The sequence below is a fragment of the Tinamus guttatus genome, unplaced genomic scaffold, assembly GCF_059628265.1.
Source record: "Tinamus guttatus ecotype Peru unplaced genomic scaffold, ASM5962826v1 Tinamus_guttatus_pri_ptg001031l, whole genome shotgun sequence".
In the NCBI taxonomy this organism is placed as follows: Eukaryota; Metazoa; Chordata; class Aves; order Tinamiformes; family Tinamidae; genus Tinamus; species Tinamus guttatus.
In genome coordinates, this window is record NW_028289565.1 from 1 (window position 1) to 22,274 (window position 22,274).

Below are 22,274 nucleotides of genomic sequence, written 5' to 3' on the forward strand. Positions count from 1 at the left end.
CCTCCCTGATTTCTTCCCCCACCCAGACATTAACCGTCAATAACAGTCCTGATGGCCCTATCCTGATGGGGAGATAAGGCTAACTGTGAGTACACCAGCCAACAGTCATTTCTGAATTGAAAGAATGACTATCAGTCAATCATCTTATCCCATAAATACGGAGACAGCCCAAGAGCCCATTGAGCTCTCCTTGCATGGCAGCGTGCTATGGGCCAGGACCTCCCCTTGAGCAGGGACGCCTCCCAAGGATACTCCTCGAGGTTAAGAGATCCTTCCCACTACAGAGTCATGGTAAGTGACTATAGTGCGCCTTTCTCTTTTTGAATTTGTAAACTTTACTTTGTAACTGTGCACAAATCCCTTAGTCATAAACCGTTGACCAGGTCTGGGACTAGGACTGGATCCAGCCGCACCCAGACTCCTCTCAGAAGGAGTTTGGAAAGCAAGGGGGACCAGTCCTGAACCTCGTGACCCAACGGGAGGGTGTCCTTGATAATTCTGTGTGTATCTTGAACCTCCATGCAGTAACTAATAAGTGACCTTGCCATAGAATCTCGTGAAACCATTGTCATTACCAATAAAACCTATTCCTATTTCTTTCCCACGAGTGAAGTGCATTGTGTCACTCACCCCCCACCACCACTCGTTCCGTGACACACGGCTGCTAGAGAGAAATGTTGCCTTGGAATAGGCCTAGGCCTCTGCAGCTGCAGTGTGCGGGAGGTCTGTGGAGTGTCAGCGAACCAGCCGCTGCAGAAACCCCTTTCTAGTAGATAAAGCCCTCCAAAATCTTACAGGCTGTCTAGTAAAGAGCTCAAAACCATTAAAGGTACCAGAAAAGTATACTGTATAATCAATTAGTTAAACTGGCCACCAAAATTATTGAGTTTTGGCATAGACAGCTTGCCAGATCTGCTGTGTGCTTGACTGGCACCTCTGCCAGGGTTATTTAAACACTCTCTGCAATATCATGCTGAGACATCAGTTGTTCCAACAGAATTCCACCAGTAACTGCAATAGAGAGGACAGTAGGATTTTCTGAAGACCCAGAGTACCTTATGTTGCTCAACTTGGGCCTTAACAGCCTCGCTATCAGTTGGAGCAGCTTCCCACTCTGATGCGGTTTTGTCCATCTTCTGTAACCATTGCATCATCGAAGTTGATTCTTCCTGAATATTTTGCATTTTTGTAAGCATACTCTCTAGCTCTGAAATCTTTTCCTTCAATAAAACTCCCAAATCTTCATAACTGTGATTTACATCAGACATGGCTTGTTGAACAGCTGACAGCTCTGTAAAAGAAAAGATGAAGGGACTGTGTGAGAAATTATGACACAGTTTCAATATGCCTAAAACTTCAGGAACTTCTAAACAATACTTTGAGTATATATATAGTAATGCAACTTGAAAAAATGTTTTCGAGTCTCTCAAGTCCCCTAAATTAGAAACTTTTGAAACCACTGTAAAGGTGTTGGATTCTGGACAGAACTTCGCAGTCAAACTGTGTACACTAAGAAGGTTGTAGTTTAGGAGAATGAACAGTGCAGACTCAAGAGGCAGCACATGGTTATCCGCACTCACATACAAGGTGCCTATATAGGTTCCTTCGTTTCCAAAGAGGAATTGGTCACATAAAGTAATGCAAATGTATGCAAAGTGGGTGTCTTTGCATAAGCGTGCATGCATGTGTTTGCATGCATATGCATTTGGGTATGTGGGTGGGTGCAAAAAAGCTTCAAACCACATATATACTAATTAGAATTTTCTCACAGGCCATATCTTACATTAAAAGAGCCACCCCTGTATTTATAAAAAATACAGAGAACAGAGCCAGATTTGATCTCTCTTCAAAAGAAATACTGCTGATAGGTGTTTGTATACAGAGTTTTAGCATCATCTTACTAGGCAATATATGTATTTTGTGCAGTTTTTCTTAAGTTTTCATATTTTTTATGTTTCATATTAAGTTTAAGTTTTCATATTTTTTATGTTTCATTAAAACACTTGTAATAGCCAATATTTTGACTGTTTTATATAGTTTAAAGTTGTTTTTATGTTTTAAACAGCTCTAGGAAACTGGTGCCATAAGCAGAAACATAAATGCACATGTACATACGGCGCGGGAGGCAATCACTTTCTATCTTGTCTTAGGCAAGACAGGAAGGTATGTCCCACAGCAGGGACTGCAGTGTGGATCTTCCTGACACACGTGACGTCCTGGCTGCTGCCCCAGAGCAGCCAACCACCCAAGGAGCCTAACTTTGATGGCGTTTCGCAGCCTTTGGAAGGAGGCCTACGTGGGCTTTGTGAAGAGCAGGAAAACTTGGAGCCAGGACACAGAGCCGCTCCCCAGGAAGCAGCAAGAGGAATCCCATCCAGCCCCCTTACACATACGTATTCCCAGACGAGTAAGTAATGGAGAAGGATCAGCGGTTGCCTTGGAAAAAAGCGTGCACCGACCCCCGACACCAGCTGGGCAGTGAGGACCACATTAGTGGCAGCTGGAGGATGGCAAGAGAGCATAAACCAGATAAGAACAGTTACAGACCCCAGCCAGAGCCTTGCAAATCTTCATGCTCTATTAGCTGCCCTCTGGTATTTGTAACTGTGACAAAGTAATACACAGTACAGCTCTTGTCTAGGAGAGTAAATAGTCTGGAGGATTACAGCTGCCCCTACATGCTATTTATTTCATTAATTCATCTACCTCAATGTATAGGAGAAAGGGGGAAGGAGCACAAATATCCTATGTAAGGTTCCAAAGGGAACCTTTTTCTTTAAAATTTTTATTTTAAATTCAAACAAGAATGGAAACAGAAGCAGTTATTACAAAGAGATGTGAAAAAGAAAGTGCTCTACTCTTGCCAAAGGATATTGGATAAGGGATATCTCACTGTCCTTCGGACATGACTGACAAATGCCAGCACACTTGAACATTTTGAACAAGCATTGTAGACTGCTGTCATAAATCAGGACCTATCTATCCATTCCATGTAAGTCAGTTCCAGTTTGTTGTTGGAACACGATGGCCACAGGGTGAGTTGTTACTAAGACTAACAAAGCAGAAAAAGAATCTCCATCTCATAGTTTAATGACTTTCTATTATTTTGCTTTGTATGACAGCTGTCTGAAACAAAACTGCAGACCCCTCAATGATGCTACTGACGTGGAGATTTAGAGAGACCAGAATCAAAAATTGCTTAGTCAATATGTCATCACAAAAACTAATTTTTTGGATATAACCAGAGTTTGGAAAACCTAGTTTTGCTGTACAGGTTACTGATATTGGAACTGTAAGGAATTCTTTTGTTTTCCTTTGCAGCCTGATTCCAAACATGGCTTCAAAGCAACTAGCACAAGCAGCAATTTGTATTCTATCTATCTGAGAAGGGAAAAATACATTTTCCTTAAAACTGACAAGACTCTTGCAAATATCATGAAATTTGCACAGACTAACTTGTCTTTAGAACTAACATTAGAGCTCTTGCACCACTTACTGTCAGGTTGACTAAGCATAGATGTATTTCCGATTAGAATAGCTCTCTATTTTATTAAAAAAAAAGTTTTCGCACCAGTTATCTGCAATCTCTTGACATTCTATGCAGAGGGGCAGAAGTCATCATAAAATACACACTGTGTATTAGCCTGGAAGGTGTAAACAGTGCAGTGATTACCCTACTTACTTTTCCTTTAACGTCTCCTCTACCTCTCTGAATTTCTTTGACAAAGCAGTTACTTTTTCTAGTACCATGGCTTTATCCCCAGGAAGAGCATGCAGGGAAAGTTCTTCAAGAAGCTGCTGCAGAACTTCCAGATCTTTCTTATGTTGTGCCAATTCTATGCTAGCCTCCTGCAAAAGAAAAGTAGATTCTTCATGTTAGACTTTAAAATCGGTTGTTCAAAATTAAATGCTTGATTTTAGCTAACTAATTGAAGCTGGGAAACAAGAATGTCTTACGGTATTGTTAAATCATTTAAAAGAGTCAGAGCAGAAATGCAGAATATGTATGCAAATGGCATAGTACAGTACCTGCATATACTGAGAGACTTCACTAACATCCTTTCTCGGTGCCTCGGTCTCAATGAAAGCCTCATTTTTCTCATCTAGAAATGTCTGAAGTTTTCCTGACAGATCTTCAAACAACTCCACTTTAGTCTTCAACTCCTCCATTTTTGCAAGTTTTTCTTTGTGCTTATTACTTGCTTCAGAAAACCGTCCTGCAAGCTCACTCATTTTAGCTTGCAGTGATGATGCAGTGGATGGATCTGCTGTTTCCATGAACTTCTTCACTTTTTCATTCATAGTGTTTAGACTGCTTTGGCGACCTGCAATATCTTGCTCTAGCATCTGAAAGAAGCAAAAAATACTCCATGTTGCTTATAATTAAATTTTAAGTAGTATTCTGTATTTCTTATAATTAAATTTTAAGAAGTGGAACTGGTCTACCATATTAAGCAACAAATCAGTACAGCTAGTACGTTGACATCATTCTACCTCATCTACAGAAATCCTTACGTGCAGTTTCAACTCATGCAACAGCCCATTAAGTGTTTTGAATCCACCAAAGGTGCCAGATTAAGATCTCAAATCTTTCTTGAAATCTGAATTATTAAGCAAATGTTTCTTTCAGGGAATGCTACTTACAATGCTTTTACTAATGATATCCTGAATAGCAGCAGAATTCAAAGGCACTTGATCTTGCTCTTCAAGGCTCTTTTCAACACCTTCCATCCAATCGAGCATTTCATCCAAACCATCCTGCACACTCAGGGATCGCGTCAGAGTTATCTGGAGTTTCTCATTCCTTTCATTCACAGACTTGGATAAATTGTCATATCTGTCCACAATGTCATCTGATAGGGATAACCAGAAAATGTATTTCAAATATTTCCTCTGTTTCTTTTAAAATCACTGAGCCAAACTTTTAACCCATTAACTTAAGCTTTAACTCAGTTCATCATGTTGTACCAGGTAAACGCCAGTAAAAAAAAAATGCCTGTATTAGAACTGAACATCATTCAGCAAAAACACACACAAAAAAACAGTGATCGAACACCGACATAGGTAGAAAGCCAACAGGATACATTAGTTAAGGGGACAAAGATGTCCTACAGCTTACAACTGTGCTCGCCAGCGTTCAGGAGCTGGTTCCCAGGCAGCTCGGGCTTAGGGCAGCTGTTGGCTGAGCCCAAGAAACAAGGCAGCAGCTGGGCGTGCAGACAACTCTTCTGCAGCCCCCTCTTGCGTGTTATTGTTAGAGCTGAATGGCTCTTCCAGATGGTTCCTCATTAGACCTCCCTTCCCCCCAGGATAAACCTGTGAAAGTTCCTGAAAATCAAAACCTGCTAGTCCACGCAGCGTACAGGAGTTTTTAGCCTCTTCTGTATCACTTCTTGCGGTCCATCCCACTGCCTGGCTAGCACTGCTTCTTAATGAGCACTTTGTCACAGTAATTTTGTGTCGGATGTATGAAAATATACACGATAATTCTAGCTAGAATTAGACTAGTCTGTGGTTTAATGTACTTCACTGCAGAAGTTCTTCTGGAAACCATGATATTTTTCTTCCTTAATTTCATTGTATTTTCCCAACTGTAAAACCTTTTGCTACTTTCACTAATAGGTTGAAATAGGAAATTGCCTCAATCCTTTCTTCAGCTGCTTTGAATATAGTTCATTATTCCTATCTCATCACAGATGAGCTGGGAAAACTTCACTGGCCAGGGCTGGCAGGGCTGATATAAAAATGCATGGGCAGAAATGGCCTTTATTTGAGGCAGGGCAAAGAACTAGGTGACCTCCTATGGCCAAACAATTAAAATTCCCCCAAGGGCAAGTAGGTCACAGCACAGTTGTTACACATTAAATATTAATAGAACAGTAATTGTAGTTAGATAGATATGAAATGCTTGTTATCCTACACAAAACTAAGAAAATATGACAGAATAAGAGTTAAATATATCCCATTTCGTCTGCAGTGTGCATAGCTAGATATGCACATGATATGATATGATATTCTTTTTCCTCCCTTGCTTGCCTCTATTCTGGAACCAAACATTGTTTCCAAAGCATTAGGAGAATTCCTGCCGAATTTAATTCTGAACTGAGATCTGAATCTTAGACAAGACTTACTCCTACTGGAGAATAAAATTTCTGGGAATTGAAGTGGAAAATTATTTAATTTATCTGAGATTGAGGTTAAATAGCATATTGGATATGAGCGGAATTGCAGTTGCTACTGCCTCAACACCAGCTCTGTGCTGCTGCACTTAAACAAAAATAGATCACAGGTAGGGAGAAGTGGTAGTGAGAAGTCTGACAAAGAACATATATCTGCACATGCATCTTTCCCTTACCAACACGCTCTAATTAGCTACTATTCTTTGTTAGCACAGGAATTATATCAAGTTATTTTCACTGTTCAGTTAAATTATCATCTTCTGCAGCAGCCTCCTTCTGCTCCCCGCTTCATGGAGAAGTAACTTTTCATTCATCAACTAAATTTAACCAACAATTACCCTGTGTCCTCTCATAACAAAGGTTTCTGTGTTTGAAAATACTTATTCTGCTTCTGTATTTTCTGTGCCATGTAATTCTTCCATAAAGAGAAGGCACTAATTCACTCTTAATCTAATATTGATAGATAAACTGTGATTACTGTGTTCTGAGCCTCTATGGTTTTAGCCTAATTTGAATCTAAAGATGATTTCAAGGTTAGGGATATGTATCCAGGAGTAGAACTTACATCTGCAAGAATGAGTGAAATGGGAACTGCCACCACCCTCTCCTCTTGCCAAGAGAAAAAAGGGTTTTCAATTTGTTTAATATCAAGTTGTTTATAGTTGCAAGACCACAGGCATGTTTAGGATACCAATCTGTATTCCATGTACCTTCTGTGGAGTTTCATCACTGACTTCAAAGATGCAAACCAACCACTGATTTACCTTGTTGCTCTGCAAGTTACTTATGGGATTGCAATAAGAGATAGAAGTATGATATACATAGTTTTCAAATTTCAGATTGTGGTGAATGTCATGCTAGAACATTTCCCACATCCATACAAAACTGTCAAGAGAGCTTCTTGAAGTCAGGACAAAATCATATCTTGGCTAAGCCAACTTGCAATAATTAGCTGGAAAGCAATAGCTAGAATTATGTTCCTTGATCTTGAACTGCCCACTGGAGGATTTATGATCCTCAGCAAGTCACTAATTCTGACATGCAAATTCAACATAATTCCTATTTCTGAAAAAAAAAAGACAAAAATAAAATAATGACTACTAAGTGAAGAGCCTGTTATCAAGTATGGGAGACAGACCAACAATAAGGTTACTGTGTTTGTAATAGGTGTTGACTGAACAAAACATGGACCTGAACAGTGACACAGAAATGTAGAAACTCTGTATTTTGTCTCTCCCAGTACTTGGGTGCAGACACAGGTGATAAAAGCAGGTATTAGGAGAAGTAAATATTTTATCCAGTGTTTTCTGGATTTTATCTTTGTCTGGTGTCAATTCCCCCCTTGTGTCCAGAAGCACTTCAGCAGCTTTCTTCAGTTTTTCAACAGCAATTTGATGATTAGATACTTGTCCCTGAAGAACCTGTAAAATTCCGTAATTATCAGTTATACTCTTCCACACAGCTAAAAATTACACAGGCAGGACTGGTCATGTGCCATACAGCCTCAACTTAGTGCCGGGAAGAGGCTGTGGTCACTCAATTGTGTCCTCTCCGTAAAAGAAAAATCTTCACCACTGGCTATGCCGACCCTTTGACTTCTGCCCTTGGTTTTACTTTATTCACCATCTCATTTATCTTCTCTTTTACTACTCTGACTCACTGATTTCTGGCATGGAACTTGAGAATGTGTCTTTTGATGAAACTTTTTAAAGACCATTTGTGCTAACTCATCTGCTACCAAAAGAAAAATACAAATATTTTTCAAATCAGCATCAGGGAACAATTCCAGGGAAAAGTGTACAGTGATGAGCAGCAGAGACCCTGAGACCACAGTGTGTTACCGTGAAACATGAGGATCCTCCTCACAGCTTGAAGTAGCTCCTGGAGCTGGTGACACTGCATTTTGGCTAGGTTTATCAGGCAGGCAAGGAACACAGATTTTGACACCATCTCAGCCAGGGCTCTCCCCAGCCCCAAGAGAGCCAAGAGAGGGTGGAATCAACTTCTGAGAGCGTCTTTCTCCAGTGCCTGTAGCACTACTCAAGAGTGACTAGTCCCTAACCGATTTCAGGCTACTGCATGTAAGACATCTTTGTCTTGCTTCACTTGGTCTTTATTGAAGTCCCTCACTTTCCTCTCACTTTCTTTTCTGATGTATGCTACTTACATACATAGGCTATGAGCATATGTTGCAACGGGTAATCCCAGCTACGCTGCCAGGACAAGGAAGTCATACTGGCATCCAGAGCACAGTAACAAGCCAGAATATACTGTGCCTTGCCACGCCAGGATGGTTGTGTCTTCCTATCGCTTGCTATTTGAGAAATAAGTAAACCTGAAGAGGAATTTTCCTTACACTAAATAAAATTATCGTGCTTGCACAAAAAAAAAAATACAGCAGAAAACTGTGTGTGCTGACAGAAAGCAAACAAGATTAGGCCAGAGGCACTGAGGAATATTCTGAAGAACAGTTAATCCCTATAAAGAGATTAGACACCACCATGCTGCCAAGGCCAGTGTCTAGCTGGATTATTAACTGCATGTGTCGGCTACAAGCGACAGCTTTAACTTACAACACCTGACTTCTCCAGAAATGCTCTTTGTTTTGCTTCCATTAATTGGCTTTCGTGCTTCAGCCTCCTGTTTTTTCTCTTCCTTTGAATCTGCTGATGCTTTGCACCCTCTCCCTTCTTCTCAGTTCATACGCATTGAGTGCTCTTTTGTGTGGCAAGTAATCCATGTAAGCATTTCATAAAAGAGCCACAGCATTCCCTCCTTTTGTGTTACTCGCATGAAAATTGGCATTATACAGGATATAATTCATTGTGACATAAGTATCAAAAAGTTTAAATAACAGCTTCAGATTGTAATTGGTCTTGTTTCCACTTTTGTGCTGTCTAGAAGCACAAATGCAGCTAATTGCTCTAATGTTCAAAATTCAGAATTTACACTTCTATTTATGAAAGAAAAATTGATTTTCTTAAGTCTTGTAACATTGCAGTGATTTATTTTTTGAGTCTGATCTGCCACACACCAAAGTGATGGGCAGGTCCAGCAGCACATTTTAACTGCACCTTATGGGGAGACACACTTCTTTGCAGGCTCTTTTAGGGCACAGGCTTAAAGTACTCACCTGTGGCTTGTCAAATCCAGTCCTCATGAGACTTTATACATATCACCTTAGACTTGTGCCCCTAAAGCTTTCTGCAAACTTACATTCTGTGCACCTAAACCAGTGTTTATGTGGACAAACTCCATCACCATCCTGCCTGGTATATACTAGGATTTACATAAAGTTGTGAGTCTCTCCTTCAAGGAAGAAAATAGAATGCTTCTACAGAGGGCAAATGATGTTATATTCCATCTCTGCAGAGCATATAGTCCTGGATATGACTGCAGCAGGCCAACAGATTAATCAGGCCTCGGAGCTGATGCAGTATAATTCCTTACAAAACTCATCATAGCAGAATAAAAACGTGATAGAAAAAAGGAAAGTCACAGACAACAACAAATGGTCTCTCAGACACGAGCCCTATCCTGTCAGCAAAATCCTTCCCTAGTTCGCAAACTATCCAGATTGCAATGGGACTTCCAAACCTTATTATTTGCCAAGTGATACGAAATGCACCTTGCTTTCACAATAGTAACATGAACCTGGTGCTCCATTAAATTTCTAACATAAAAGTTTTTCAGATAATACTTGAGGCAGCTGAATTTGAGGATTAGGAGTTACATGGACACAGGCAAGGCAAGAATTTGGCCTTTAGCCACCTGGATTATATTAGATTATTTTACTTTTCAGACAAAAAGCAGTTCCAGTTAGAACACAGTACTTCTGTTTCATAAAGCATTTTACCTTGGTTTCCTCTAGCTGCCTTTGGAGATTTTGGGGATCCACTGCAATTGGCTCAGACAGTTGTTTGTTCACAGCTATTTCAGAGGCCTGGAGACCTGACAAAAGCCCAGTCGAGGCATCTTCATAGTGCTGGTATTTATCTGCCAGGTCTTTAAGGTTATTTCCAAGGATGCTACACTAAAGGAGCAGAAAACAAACAAATATCCAGGCATTAAACTGTGGGTTGCATTTCATAACAATGTTGCAATCATACTTTCATTTCCTGAAATACTGTAGGATTTTTTCTTGTCATCATTCCACTAAACTGCTATCTTGATTAACCCGGGAGAGACCAGACTTATCCACCGAATTTGTGTTTCTCGAACACAATTCAATTCACTGACACGGTCAGGAAACTGGAATCCAACCCACTGTAACAGAGTAGTAAAAGCCTTAGGATGACTTTTTGTTCCCTCAACGTAAAGACTCAGTGCGTCAGCATTCTGGAACTTCAATGCTATAAGCTAGAAATTGTCCAAAAAAAGGAGAAGACACTTCTATGTCTGCTAAATACAGACAGCAGATTCCAGCTTCCAAAAACCTCTTATGTGCCCAGCGAATCCAAACTGATAGAGATCAGTAACACACACGTGCTCTGTTCTGGTCTCCTCAGGACGCAACCCTGGGACTACCCAAGGTGCTACCAGTCTCACACACCAGCACGCTCCAAAATGTACCCCGTGAATTGCCACACAAAAATGTCAGGGGAATTCGTTCAGTCTCTTTGGTGACAGTTGCAAAGGTCTTCTAATTGTCTCAAGTCAAAATATTTATCAAGAGTTATTCTAAATATTTGTATTCTGAAGTTTAGATAAACTGTATTTTAATTCAATATGTTTACACCTGGCCTCCATCTAGTGGACAAACATAGAATGCAAACATTGAACATAACCAACTAGCTAAGAACTGATTTAAGATTCCTCCAACAAATTTAGACCAAACTAAAATCCCTACAAACTCTCATTGTGTGCATGCAAATACATATATTTGTACATAAATAGGCTTTTGTTAGAAGCAAAAAAAAAGCTTTTACAAAACAAAAGTTACTACTAAAAGTTGTAAAATTAAATCTTCGAAGATCCCACTTTTTTAAAGTCTCTCTCCTTGAGCCTGAGGAGGCTCAATTTAATACAAAAATTCCTCTTTGTGTTGGCTCTGCCCTGCATACCTCAGTGCCAGCTATTCACAGCACCTCTACTATGTCTGGGCTAAATGTATACATGCAAAGGGTAGAATTTGGCAAGTTGATCTATGCGAGATCTAGTCAAGCTGCTGACAATGGATTTTTATGTGCATAAAAATGAAGCCCTGTGAAGATCTTGCAATGAATATTTACATCCCCACCCAAACTAATCTAACAAACCAGTCACAGGCCATCTAACACACTGAAGCTTTGAGCTTCACTATTTTCACAAATTATTTGAGGAAATAAAAATGAGCCTCTCTAAATATACAGTCTCCTCCACAAATCTTTCAAAGGAAAAGGGTTTAACATGGTGTTGCAATTCAGGGATCAAATCCATGACTTCACATAGTTTATGCTTCTGAGCATGGGAACCTTAAGGAGATGAAAATTCCCAGCCAAAGATGGTAACGGCTGCTGACCAGCAAGATACTGGTTGCTACTGTAGCCCTACTACAGCGTCTGCGGCAATGATCTTACAGAATTACGAGGTGCTTGAGGCACCTCAAGGCAACCTGATAGTAAATCCCTCTCAAATCCATAATTACATATTGCCAGGAAAGTTTCCACTTCCAGACTTTTATCAGTACTGAACAACATTGCGTTTTTTTGTTTGTTTGTTTTGTCAGTTTTAAAAGCCAAAGAGTCAGCATGGGAAACAAGCCAGTTATGCTGAGCTAGTTCTGCCAGGCAGACACTGGCATGCAGATGAAGTGGCCTCCCATTCTAGGGTACACAAGTTTCTTTGACACAGAAACGGGAAAGAATCACTTGCTCAAATGAGCGGGTACTTAACCTGCTGCTTTGGGCCAGCAACAAAGATCACGTTGGGTCAAATTATTTATGATAAATATAAATCAAACGGAAATTTCGAATGCTGATCTTGGTGTAATCTTTCTCTCATTATAGTCAATTCATTAATAAGGAGACAAATAAAGAAGCATTTGTGGGAAATATTGCAAGGAAAATAAAGGAATGTTATCAATCTAAAAGTGTTCCAATTTCTTTCCAAATCAAACGCTACTCAGGCATCTTGTACCATCATAAACTCAGAGAGCTTAAGGCTAGAAGGGACAATGAGGAGATATAGTCTGGCCTCCTGTGTAACACAAGATATAAAATTTAATCTGTTCAGCAGTTAGTTAGTTCAATACTTGACTAAAGCAGATCTCCTAGAAAAGCATCTCCTTCTGTTACCTAACTTTAAGAAACAAAAGAATTTACAGCTTCCCACAGTAATTTGTTTCATTGGTTATTCCTTTTAACACAAGCTGCTGTATCAGTTATAGCAGTCTTTCCCACTCAGTGGAAATTAAAACTTACCTTAGTATAGAGAGATTTGAAGCGATCTGAAGCGCTGTCCAGCTTATTCTGCACTTCAGTATAGGTAGCCGAGGTATCAATACCCTCTTTGTCAACCTTAACACCATCTCTTTTGCTACAGGACCTTGCAGCATCTAAACCTCTTTGTCTAGAAATTGTAATATACCGTAAATCACCTTTGTGAGATATAACATCTTCTGAAAAACTCTTTTGCCTTTTCAGTTTGATCATAATGCCACTGAAGTCAGAAGCACCAGCCTCCAAATTACCAAGTTCTTGTTCCGACTGCTGCAGCCAGGTTTCAAATTCACTATAGTCTGCATCAAATTTCTCAAGTTCTCCCTCAGAGAATGAGTTAACTTCATTTTCCTTTCCGATTCTGCTAAAGCAGTCTCATACTGCGCCTTCAGCTCCTTCATGTTCCTTTGCATCCTGTCTTTTTCTTCAGGGGAAAGGTAGTGGCCTTGCTTCTCAAGTAGTGCCTGAGCAGACTGAGTTGCTATGATGACAGCCTGCTGCTGTGAAATAATTTTCTCATGTTGGGCCTGCAAGAAAAACATAAATATCATTACTAGCATCATCTCATCAGGTGTCCTTAGACTGTTATTGTCTTGAAATCTCTGCTGAATTCTGTTTACAAGTAAGGAGCAAAACAAAATTCATCAAATGATAAGTAGCTTTTCTAATATACCTGTCATTTGTTAAAAAATATTTTGTAAATATTCTAATTTTATGCTCAACTTCTGGTCATATTTATGCACACCTTTAAAATTTTAAGCAATATCACAAGGTAAATCCAGCCAGATACACAGCACACAACCAAACAATGTCTTCATTAGTAGAATTTGGGGACACTAGAATATATATCACACAAGCATTTTCTCCTGTATTTCTAAAAGACAAGTTTGTAGAACAAAATTTGACACCAGCACATGCAGATTATTATTTCAGCTATGGGTTATCAGTGGTCTGGGGGAATTGTATGAGGTTGTTCTGCTATTAGGGGAAAATTCATATAAAGAGAATGAATTTATGACCCTGCTTTTCACATATTATTTACCTGTAGCACAGCAACTAATAATTTGATTGTGCTGCACTAATTTCTGACAAGAATAAATTAAGAATAATAGAATCGTTGTTACTATTTTCAATATGTGTTGAAAGAGAGAAAGAACCCCTTGGAGAATATCTCCTTTTTCTTACTGTAAACAAGAAACAGCTATTTTAACAGTTTCAAATACTGACAAATTTGCAGTACCTTCTAAATACTAAAATACCGTATCAGTGTGTATCACTAATTTCCTAGTGCCCATTCCAAAGTCTATTCTAGGAAGGATGTGAATGAAGTCAATCATTTTGAGTGAGGATTAACACCTACATATCGAATTGTAACAGTACCTTGACTCTCTGATACTGCTGGTTCAGGTTATCGTCTGTGCTTTGTGCTAGTCCATCCACCTGGGTGTCCATGTCTTGCTGAAGCTCCAGCAGGTTGCCATTGACATCGTCCTCCTCCCCTTCCAGAGCTTTCACATCTCCCTCCTCAAAGTGCATCCCGTTCTGCTCTATCACCTGCTTAAGCTTCCGACCATGTTCTGCTTCTTTGTCCACATTTGATAACCAATCCAAGAGATTTTCTATTGTATTTTTACTCTCTTCCAGTTGCTCTATAGCTGCAACCTACATTGAAAATTCACAGTTTCAGAAATCTTCCTTAGGCACTACATAATATCATGTATTCAAACAGACCATTCAAGATGTGTTAGCATTATAAAACATATTACTTGACACACACGCTGCTGTTTTTACAAAGAATATAAAACAGCAAATAGTTTATTAGTTACCCACAGGAAATACGATTTTCATCTCGCCTTAGTCTATGAGTAAGAAGTTGCGAGTCTAATCTCCTAAGCATTGTAAACAGTTTGAATAAATAAATATTGAACCTTTTCTGTTTCTTGCTTAATTGCAGTTGTCATAGCTTTATCCAGTTCTTTTTTGGATTCTTCTGCCTTCTGGCTGAGAAGCAAACACTTGGTTTTAGCTTCATTCAGTTTCTGTTCAAGAACAGCCTTGTCTTCTTGTGACAACTTTTCTCCGTTCTCTTTCAAGAACATTTCCGTACTTTTCACAACCTCTGCCAAAGCTTGTGCACTCTCCCTCATGTCTTTTTGGATTTCCTTTTGGGAAAAGAGAAAGTAAATAGGGTAAATAAATTATTCACAAGAACTTTCGGATTAACCTATTATAACTACCTCTGATTTGGCTGCAAGCACCACAAGGCTCCTTCTTTACTTAAGCATACTGACATATTACTAAACTGCAGACTAAGATTACTTTAAAAAAAAAAAAAAGCCCTTATCTCCAAGCACAGCTAAGTACTTTTTTAAAAGACTGCAATTTGGAAACCTCTTGTCTTATACTTCCCTTTTGACCAAGGCTATTTTTTTTTCTTTCTTTAGTAGCTCAAATATTCTTGTCTCCATATACATAGAATAATATACATGTATATATTGCCTGAGACACAGTAAATCTGTGACGCTATCTTTAGTAAGGTGAGTCTCTTGGGAAGTTCAGTTCTATTACTATTCTAATGAAAAGTTGCAGAGGGAGCTGAATAAAACTCAGAAATTCACACTAATCTTTTCTAGGTAGAAGATTTCCCATATTTCCTGGCTTTGGTCAGGCCAGAAATGCCGTAAGAACTTTTTTCTTAATGCAATTTGTCATAACAATCAAAAAATTAATCATAATGTAATCCTTTCAATCTCAAAGTAATGTTTAATGCCATTAAATTTTACATGGGACTGATGTTTAATTTTATTTTAACCAGTTTGCCTTGTCATATGATAGTGCCAGACAGAACATCTGCCTTCCAATTACCTGAAAGGAGCTTTAATTATTAAAATATCTCTGGTTTTTAATATATTTCCCCAGTTACTGAAATAATATTTTTTTCTTCTCTATGTAGTGTAATGCTTGATGCTGCAAGTCATAAAAGATCTGACTCTCATTTTACACTGCAGATTTTGCTGCAGCTGAAAGAAGAACTCATTTTAGCAGTTCAGCAGGTATTCTAAAATGCTCTTCCTGGAAACCCTGTATTACAACAAGATTCTCTCTCTCTGAGAAATCTGTCTGTGCTCCCATCCCATACAGATTATGAAGGGCCAAAGCTCTCCCTGACGTGATCTGTAAGAAACCTTCTTTAATCCCCATTCCCTTTGCTAGACACACTGCTGCAACTGCAAGAAGTCAGCCAGCAAACAACAACTTGCCTGTTATGCTGCCTGCCAGACAGTCAAGGATAGCTGGTATTTATTTATATTAAAAACTGAAGTACATGGTATATAATTCCTTTACTAGCATGGACTATTCAGCACCCATTTAGATCATGAATTCTTGAGGGTACTTAGGTTTTTCCACCGACTACAAAAGGAACTTAAACTAGCTGCTTGTGTTACTTTGAAGATCATGAAAGTGAGGCAAGAGGAGTCAGGAAGTTTCTGCCTTTATGTCTTATTGACCCTCTTTGGAGCTCAGTGGAGCTCTTATGGTATAACTAATATAACTAAGACTAGGAGGAGGAGGAGGAAGGGCCGGATCAAATTATCCAGGCCTTTAACTGTCAAAATCTCAAGCGATGTCAGCCAGGACTGAGTAAAAGCTTACAGGTGATGGTCCCTGGCCCTCAGCCAGGACACTGCCTGTGCACAGCACTCGCTCCAGCCACCTCTTCTGCAGGCAGCATCACGGGTCAGGCCACCGAGGCCTCCTCGCTACAGAGGACCTGGCCACTGCGACACGCCACAGCGCAGCTGAGCAATGATTCTCGGGGCCCAGAGAGGCCTCACGGACATGGCGAGGACACCAGCGCACACAGGCTGGCTTCCAGAAAGGAAAACGACCCAAGGCGGGCGCCAGTCTCAATGATTTGGCTACCACCATCTCACAAAGGGACAGGGCCTTCTCTCTCAAGCCAAACCTTGAGCCAGGCCAGGAGCTCCCAGGTACCACGTGGGAAACCCAGCGAGGGCTTGCCATGCTGCAGGGAACAGGGAAGCAAACACATGGACAGGGAGCTGCTCCATAAGGGCACCGAGGAGTCTGCAAGCAGCCCTGGAAATCCTGAATTCATCAGAAAGCGAGAGGGAGGCAAGGGAAAGGCTCCAGCAACAGGAAGTCTGCTGGAGTTCAACAATACTGTGCACAAGGATAAGCCTTCCCTATCACCAGCAACACATCCAGAATGTGATTTTAACACAATAAACAAGTGTGGCTTTATCACATCTGACAGGAACAGTCTTAAATTAAACAGTTAAGAAATCTGGAAGTGTTTCGTAAATGCTCCCTATTTTACTGCTTTCTAGTGTCAAACATTTTTTTGCCACTGGCACATAACTTCAGTGTTTTCATGGGCAACAGTTTAAAGACACTCATTTAGGCCTTTGCTTTGCTGGCCAGACAAACCTATTTTACTTTCCTCGCACGGTAGCCTCTTCTGCCAGTGAAAATGCCTAGTCACTCCCCTCTACCCTCATCCTTCATTAATGTGCCTGATTAGGGGTGAACATACCTCCTGCCTGCTCTGGTACTGCTCTAGCTCAGCCTTGCTGTCTCCAATATCGAGAGACTCTCGGTGCCCGATGATTCGATTTTCAGTCTGCGTGAGCAAATCACATATTTCCTGCAGTTTCTCTTTGCATTCTTGCTGCCGTTCAGCCACATCCTGTATCAGAGCCAAATACAATTGAACAATGAAGTAAAAACTTTCTCACTATAGAAGCTAACAGACACTCTAATAGGAGCTACTTTTTAAAAAATGTATCACAGAGCAGTCATTTTAAAAATATGCTGTAAACATGATAGCAGGGGTACACAGAGCAAGATGAACATACAGTAGTTATGGATAAACCTCAGGTATGCTGTAAGTAAAAGAGACCATGTTTGGTGGAGCTGCCCAATAGAATTCTGGCCATGCACGTTACGTGAAAGATGAAACCTCCAAACAACAGGAGTGAAAATCCAATCTCTTAATTGCTTGAAGCTTGTGATAAACACATATTAAAGCTGAAAAAAGAACATCAAAACAGAGGTTAGTTGTGATTCTGTGTTAGCTCTGTTGGTATGCATAATATGCTACCTGGATAGAAAATGCTGACCTTTTAAGTAGCAGGAAAGAACAAAACATGCAAGATCATTATTGTTACCAAGTCCCACATAAGTATCTATATCTGTGCTTTACCCTATTTCACATTTTTTGACAGAGTATAGAGGAAACAAAAGAGCAAAATATCACAGGTCCTCAGAATGCTAAAAAGCCTTTTGTTACCCAGGAACTGGTGGTGGCGGTAACAAGATGGTGATTCCAAATGTTGCTGTGCTTCTCCGGCCGAGGAGGAGATGCACTACAGCATCTTACTGGCCTCCCTTGACTACAAAGCAAAGGCTGCTCCTGCTGGCCAACTGCAGCTGCACCAGCTGTACCTACCTGCACCAACTTAGCCCCTACACATCCTCCCAATGCCCTGGGGCCCAGAATCTCCTATCTGCAAGCTGATGTACTCATACATCCGTCCCTCTAACCCATTTCGGTCACAACAAGTCACGCTAGCAAGATTAAACAAATCCAGCTTTTTAACTATAACAACAAAGATTGCCCAGCAATGGCAGATGGCTTGGCAGATGAGAAAAAACAAAATCTCCAGCAGAACAGAAGTGCCAAGCAATGGTGGCAGTACAACTGCAGCAGCAGCAGACTTGACTGCTTTTTTAATTTATTGATGTAGCTTCTAAACAGCCAATACTTGTGAGGAATCTCAAGTAAATTTCCCTAGTTGCTGGAAATAGCAGGCCCGGGAGCCTTGGGCTGCAGAGATCATTATGAAACTGTTCCTGTCTGCAATCTACTATGCTCGTTCTGTGAGCTGTGATTGCACCAAAAAAAGACAGAAATGACAGTTCACCAAACTTGATCAATACAATCTTTGTAGAACTATGTACGTATCCATAATAAAAAATGGAGAAGATAGGGTTGCACTTACTTAGTACTGCATGCTGGTATTAAAATTCCTCATCCATAGACAAAACTACTCAGCACACATTTACAGAAGAGGCAAACCTTCTGATCACCCAGCTCTTGCGCTGCCTGTAACTGAGTCTCTGTTATTTTACATTTCTTTATTTTTTCAACAGTTCTTCTGGTTCAATTTTCTTCTCCCATGTGGGATTTCTGAAGGCCAGTGGTCATGTTGTGAGCAAGCCAGATATAGGTGAAAGGGCAGAAGGACCACTGACTAAGGGATAAGGAATTCGGCTGAGAGTCAGATAAGGAGTAAAAGAGCTGAGATGAACAGGAAGAGGGGAGACGGTCGTTAAACATAAGGGCGCGTGGAAACTGCTAGTTAGCCTATCACACTGCATAGTTAGACGCATGGACGCGGGGTCTTAACCGATCATTGTAAAGAAGCGCTCGCATGTTCGGGGAAGCCTTGCATATAAGCGCGCTTGGAACCCTGAATAAACTGGCACGGCTTGATCACATTGATCATGTCCATGGTGTCTGAGACCCCCGCGTCGACAAGTGGTGCCCGAACAGGGACCCTCGCACCGAAAGCTTCCAGGAGTGCTTACCAGCAGCGGTACCCGAGGGTGTGGGAGGATCCAGCTGCAACAGGCGCTGCCCCAGTGCCTGGAAAATCGCCAGCGTAAGGACGACTTTGGAATCTCACCCAGGACAGGTGAGCGGCTGGGGAGGAGATGGGGTCCACGCTAAGTTCTGAGAAAGAAGCAGTGGTTAAGCTCCTCCAACATATCCTTTCTACGAGAGGACTAAAATATGATAAGGTCTTACTCGAGAAACTGTTGACAGGGGCCCATGAGCGGGATTTGATCCCATCGGTAAATGTGGCCTTCGAGATGCCCACGTGGGACTGGATTGGGTCAGAGTTGTGGGAAGAAGTGAGTGAGGGGTCAAAAGATGCTGTCAATTTAGACACTGGGTGGCGGTTGGTACGACAGGTATTAAAGGAAATGAAGGCCGAACGCGCTGCTGCAATGGCGGTGCTTGTGGCTACCACGTCACCGAGCTCAGAGAGTGGGCCGACAAAAGCAGCTACCTCCTCTCAGGAGGTGTTCATGGGCCCAGTGTTGCCATCCAACAAGGCGTGAAAGCGAAGGAGTTCTGAGTCCTCCCGTTGCTCAAAGGACATCACAGGGCCACCGACGGATCGTGAGCCCGCCGAACCTGTGAGCAGTGTACCTGTAAAAGCCTTTGCGAGCGCTTCAGGACCGCGACCGCAACATCACCGAAAACCGCTGGTGTTTGGAGATCCATTGCCAAACCCTCCCCACCTGCACCCGCAGCGCCTGCACCGTCTGTGCCCCCGCTTCCGGACGCCCCCAGCAAGCCTGAGGAACGGCCCAGCTGGGTCCAGGACTTGCTGGATCGCCTTGAAAAATTAGAGAAGGGGGCCGGGGAAGAAAAGGCGAATGAGATCAAGGAGACTGATGTTGCTGAGGGCTTAGCAACAGCCAGGGGGGAGGTGCAGGGGGATTTGATCTGTCTTTTAAAGTGGAAGTTGGAGAATTGTAATGCTTTAAGTGAGGACAGAAACCGTTATTAGGGCTATTATTTCTTTTTGCTATGTTCGTCTGTATTATGTGTTGTATCCTTTGTATAATGATGCTGACACGAGGTATGGTTGAAAGGTGGAAATTTGTGTTATCTGTAGAGTTATAACCAGGTCTTGAGAAAGAAGATGTTTGCCTGCAAACATCCTCTGAACTAGTTTGAAGGTCACACACCCGAGAGGGAGGAAGATGAGGAAGGCAGGAGCCTCCGACTGATGGCTGGGACCACTTACTGGCATGCGCACCTGCGCACCCAGGAGGGAAGGTTATGTGACTGAAGGTGGAGTTTGTCCGCCCCCTGGTCTGCCTGCTGGCATGTACTGGCCCTACGTGGCAGGATGCACCGAGCTTAAACAGACAGTGCGGAGAGAGGCGAGGTGAGACTCCTAACACTGAGGCCTAGGTTGTCTCTGCGAGGACGCCCGCTGAGTTAGGAGCCTGTCAGCAACCCTCTAATCTGCCAACTCGAGAGGATGTTCAGTCTCAGTGTCCTGCCAACAAGTATTACCTCAAGAGTAATTATTCATGCTTCGCTTCTTTAATGTGCTTTCACCTGAATAGAGGCTCCCCTTAGCCACCTTGTTTTGTGTGATTATTGCCAAATCCCAAGCCCATTCGCAACCTAATTGGCGATGAGGATGGGCTTTGGCAATTGAAACAGTGGAACTCACTAGTGAAGTGCACAGCTACGTGAGGTTGTGCCACTGGATAGAAACAGTGTTTGTGCTGTTTGTGTGTGTAGTCTTTAGATCTTTATTGTGTAATATATATCAGCAGAGAGGGCTGAATAAGCACAACAAGAAAGTGCAGAATTTGAAAGTGGGAAAGCCAGGAATAACTCAGACTATGGCGTCCCCCCCACCAGTGGAGGACTGGGAGCTGTACTCTGACTTGTATCCTTGGAAAGAGACTAGGGAAATACTTCAGCACAGGAAGTAAGAATGAAGAACCAAACGCTGAAATGCCAGCTACAAAAACAAAAAGGGGGAGAATTGGGAATTATGCCTGCAGAGAGATTGGCAAAAGCAGTATATGTTTTAAATCTTTTGAGATTATCCCAGGACAGCCCAGTCCCTCCGATGGTCATACACAGGCCTGGGCCAAAGGGAGTCCTGACAGAAGTAAAGTCGGGTCCATGTAAGGTGATGTTGAGAGACTGGAACACGGGAAAATGGACGGGACCTTTGGACTTGATAACCTGGGGAAAAGGGTACAGATACTGGAACCAGATGGGTGCCAGCGAAATGGGTGAGACTTGGCTGGAAGCAAACTCACATACATCAGATGTAGCAGGCAAGCAACTGGTACCCTAGCTGTGGAAAATGTGAGCCTGCAGAAGGAAAACATGGGAGGAATAAGTGTTACTGTTATTAGCTATATATTGTAGCTTTTAGGAGGTAGTATTGCTTTTAACGCTATTATAGGGGTTAATGCTGCTTTTAGTGCTAATGCACTATGTTATGCTTTTTAGGTGAATTGTTAATTATAACCAAATCAAGAGTTGTTGGCTTTGTGGAACAGCAGATCAATTCGATGCACCAGTGTTAGGTATTAAGTGTTGGGATGGTGTTGTTGATTCTATGTTGCATTCTACTAGTTGTGCCTTGCTTATTGAAATGTGTATCCAATATGATTGAGAATGCCTTAAAGAAGGTTTGGTTGGCTACAATCACTGATCAAAACAGGTTTGATGATTCTGCTAATCTTCTTACGCATTTTGGTTGTCCTTCCCTGCCTGATTAAGTGTCTGAGACAGACAGTGGACAAGGCGATCAAAGACATATTTTGGGTGAACCATCAAGAAACCTAGCTTGCTCAAAAACAAGAAGGGGGAATTGTGGGATTCCTGAAGGCCAGTGGTCATGCTGTGAGCAAGCCAGGTAGGCACCAAACCTACCCAAAGGGCAGATAGGTGTCAGACCTAGATAAAAGGGCAGATGGGCACCAGAGGGGCACCAGGGTGCCGGACCTAGCTTAAAAGGAGGAAAAGACTGCTGAATAAAAGATAAGGAACAATCAGATAAGGAGTCAAAGAGTTGAGACAAACAGGAAGAGGGGGATG

The 22,274-nt window shown here is 41.5% G+C and overlaps 2 protein-coding genes and 1 long non-coding RNA gene across 3 annotated transcripts; all 3 read right to left on the reverse strand.

Annotated features, from left to right (window-relative positions):
- Positions 1-1,055: 1,055 nt before the first annotated feature.
- LOC104579308 (dystonin-like) lies at positions 1,056-8,081 on the reverse strand (the record flags this gene model as incomplete). Its single annotated transcript, XM_088538360.1, has 5 exons — positions 8,021-8,081; positions 4,645-4,853; positions 4,030-4,347; positions 3,683-3,849; positions 1,056-1,314 (listed from the first exon to the last, which is right to left on the reverse strand). Coding segments are annotated over exons 1-5 (1,014 nt in total), but the record flags the coding sequence as incomplete, so codon positions are not given.
- A 1,996-nt stretch (positions 8,082-10,077) lies between these two features.
- On the reverse strand, positions 10,078-12,739 carry LOC148590894 (uncharacterized). The gene is made up of 2 exons (XR_015914230.1): positions 12,581-12,739; positions 10,078-10,212 (listed from the first exon to the last, which is right to left on the reverse strand). It is a non-coding gene; the product is annotated as an uncharacterized LOC148590894 (long non-coding RNA).
- Positions 12,740-12,807: 68 nt separating this feature from the next.
- LOC148590895 (dystonin-like) lies at positions 12,808-19,478 on the reverse strand. The gene is made up of 5 exons (XM_088538357.1): positions 19,434-19,478; positions 17,157-17,309; positions 14,527-14,760; positions 13,979-14,260; positions 12,808-13,125 (listed from the first exon to the last, which is right to left on the reverse strand). Exons 1-5 carry the CDS (start codon positions 19,476-19,478, stop codon positions 12,808-12,810), a joined length of 1,032 nt encoding a protein of 343 aa, XP_088394483.1.
- Between the last annotated feature and the right edge of the window lie 2,796 nt (positions 19,479-22,274).

Excerpts from the sequence above, each read along its gene's own strand:
- LOC148590895 (XM_088538357.1), bottom strand. The coding sequence starts at position 19,478 with ATGGGATCAAATCCCGCTCATGGGCCCCTGTCAACAGTTTCTCGA. Across the intron at positions 17,310-19,433 it reads CCCTGTCAACAGTTTCTCGA|GATGTGGCTGAACGGCAGCA; the intron begins GTAAGACCTTAT and ends GCTCTGATACAG. Across the intron at positions 14,261-14,526 it reads TTAAGCAAGAAACAGAAAAG|GTTGCAGCTATAGAGCAACT; the intron begins GTTCAATATTTA and ends TTTTCAATGTAG.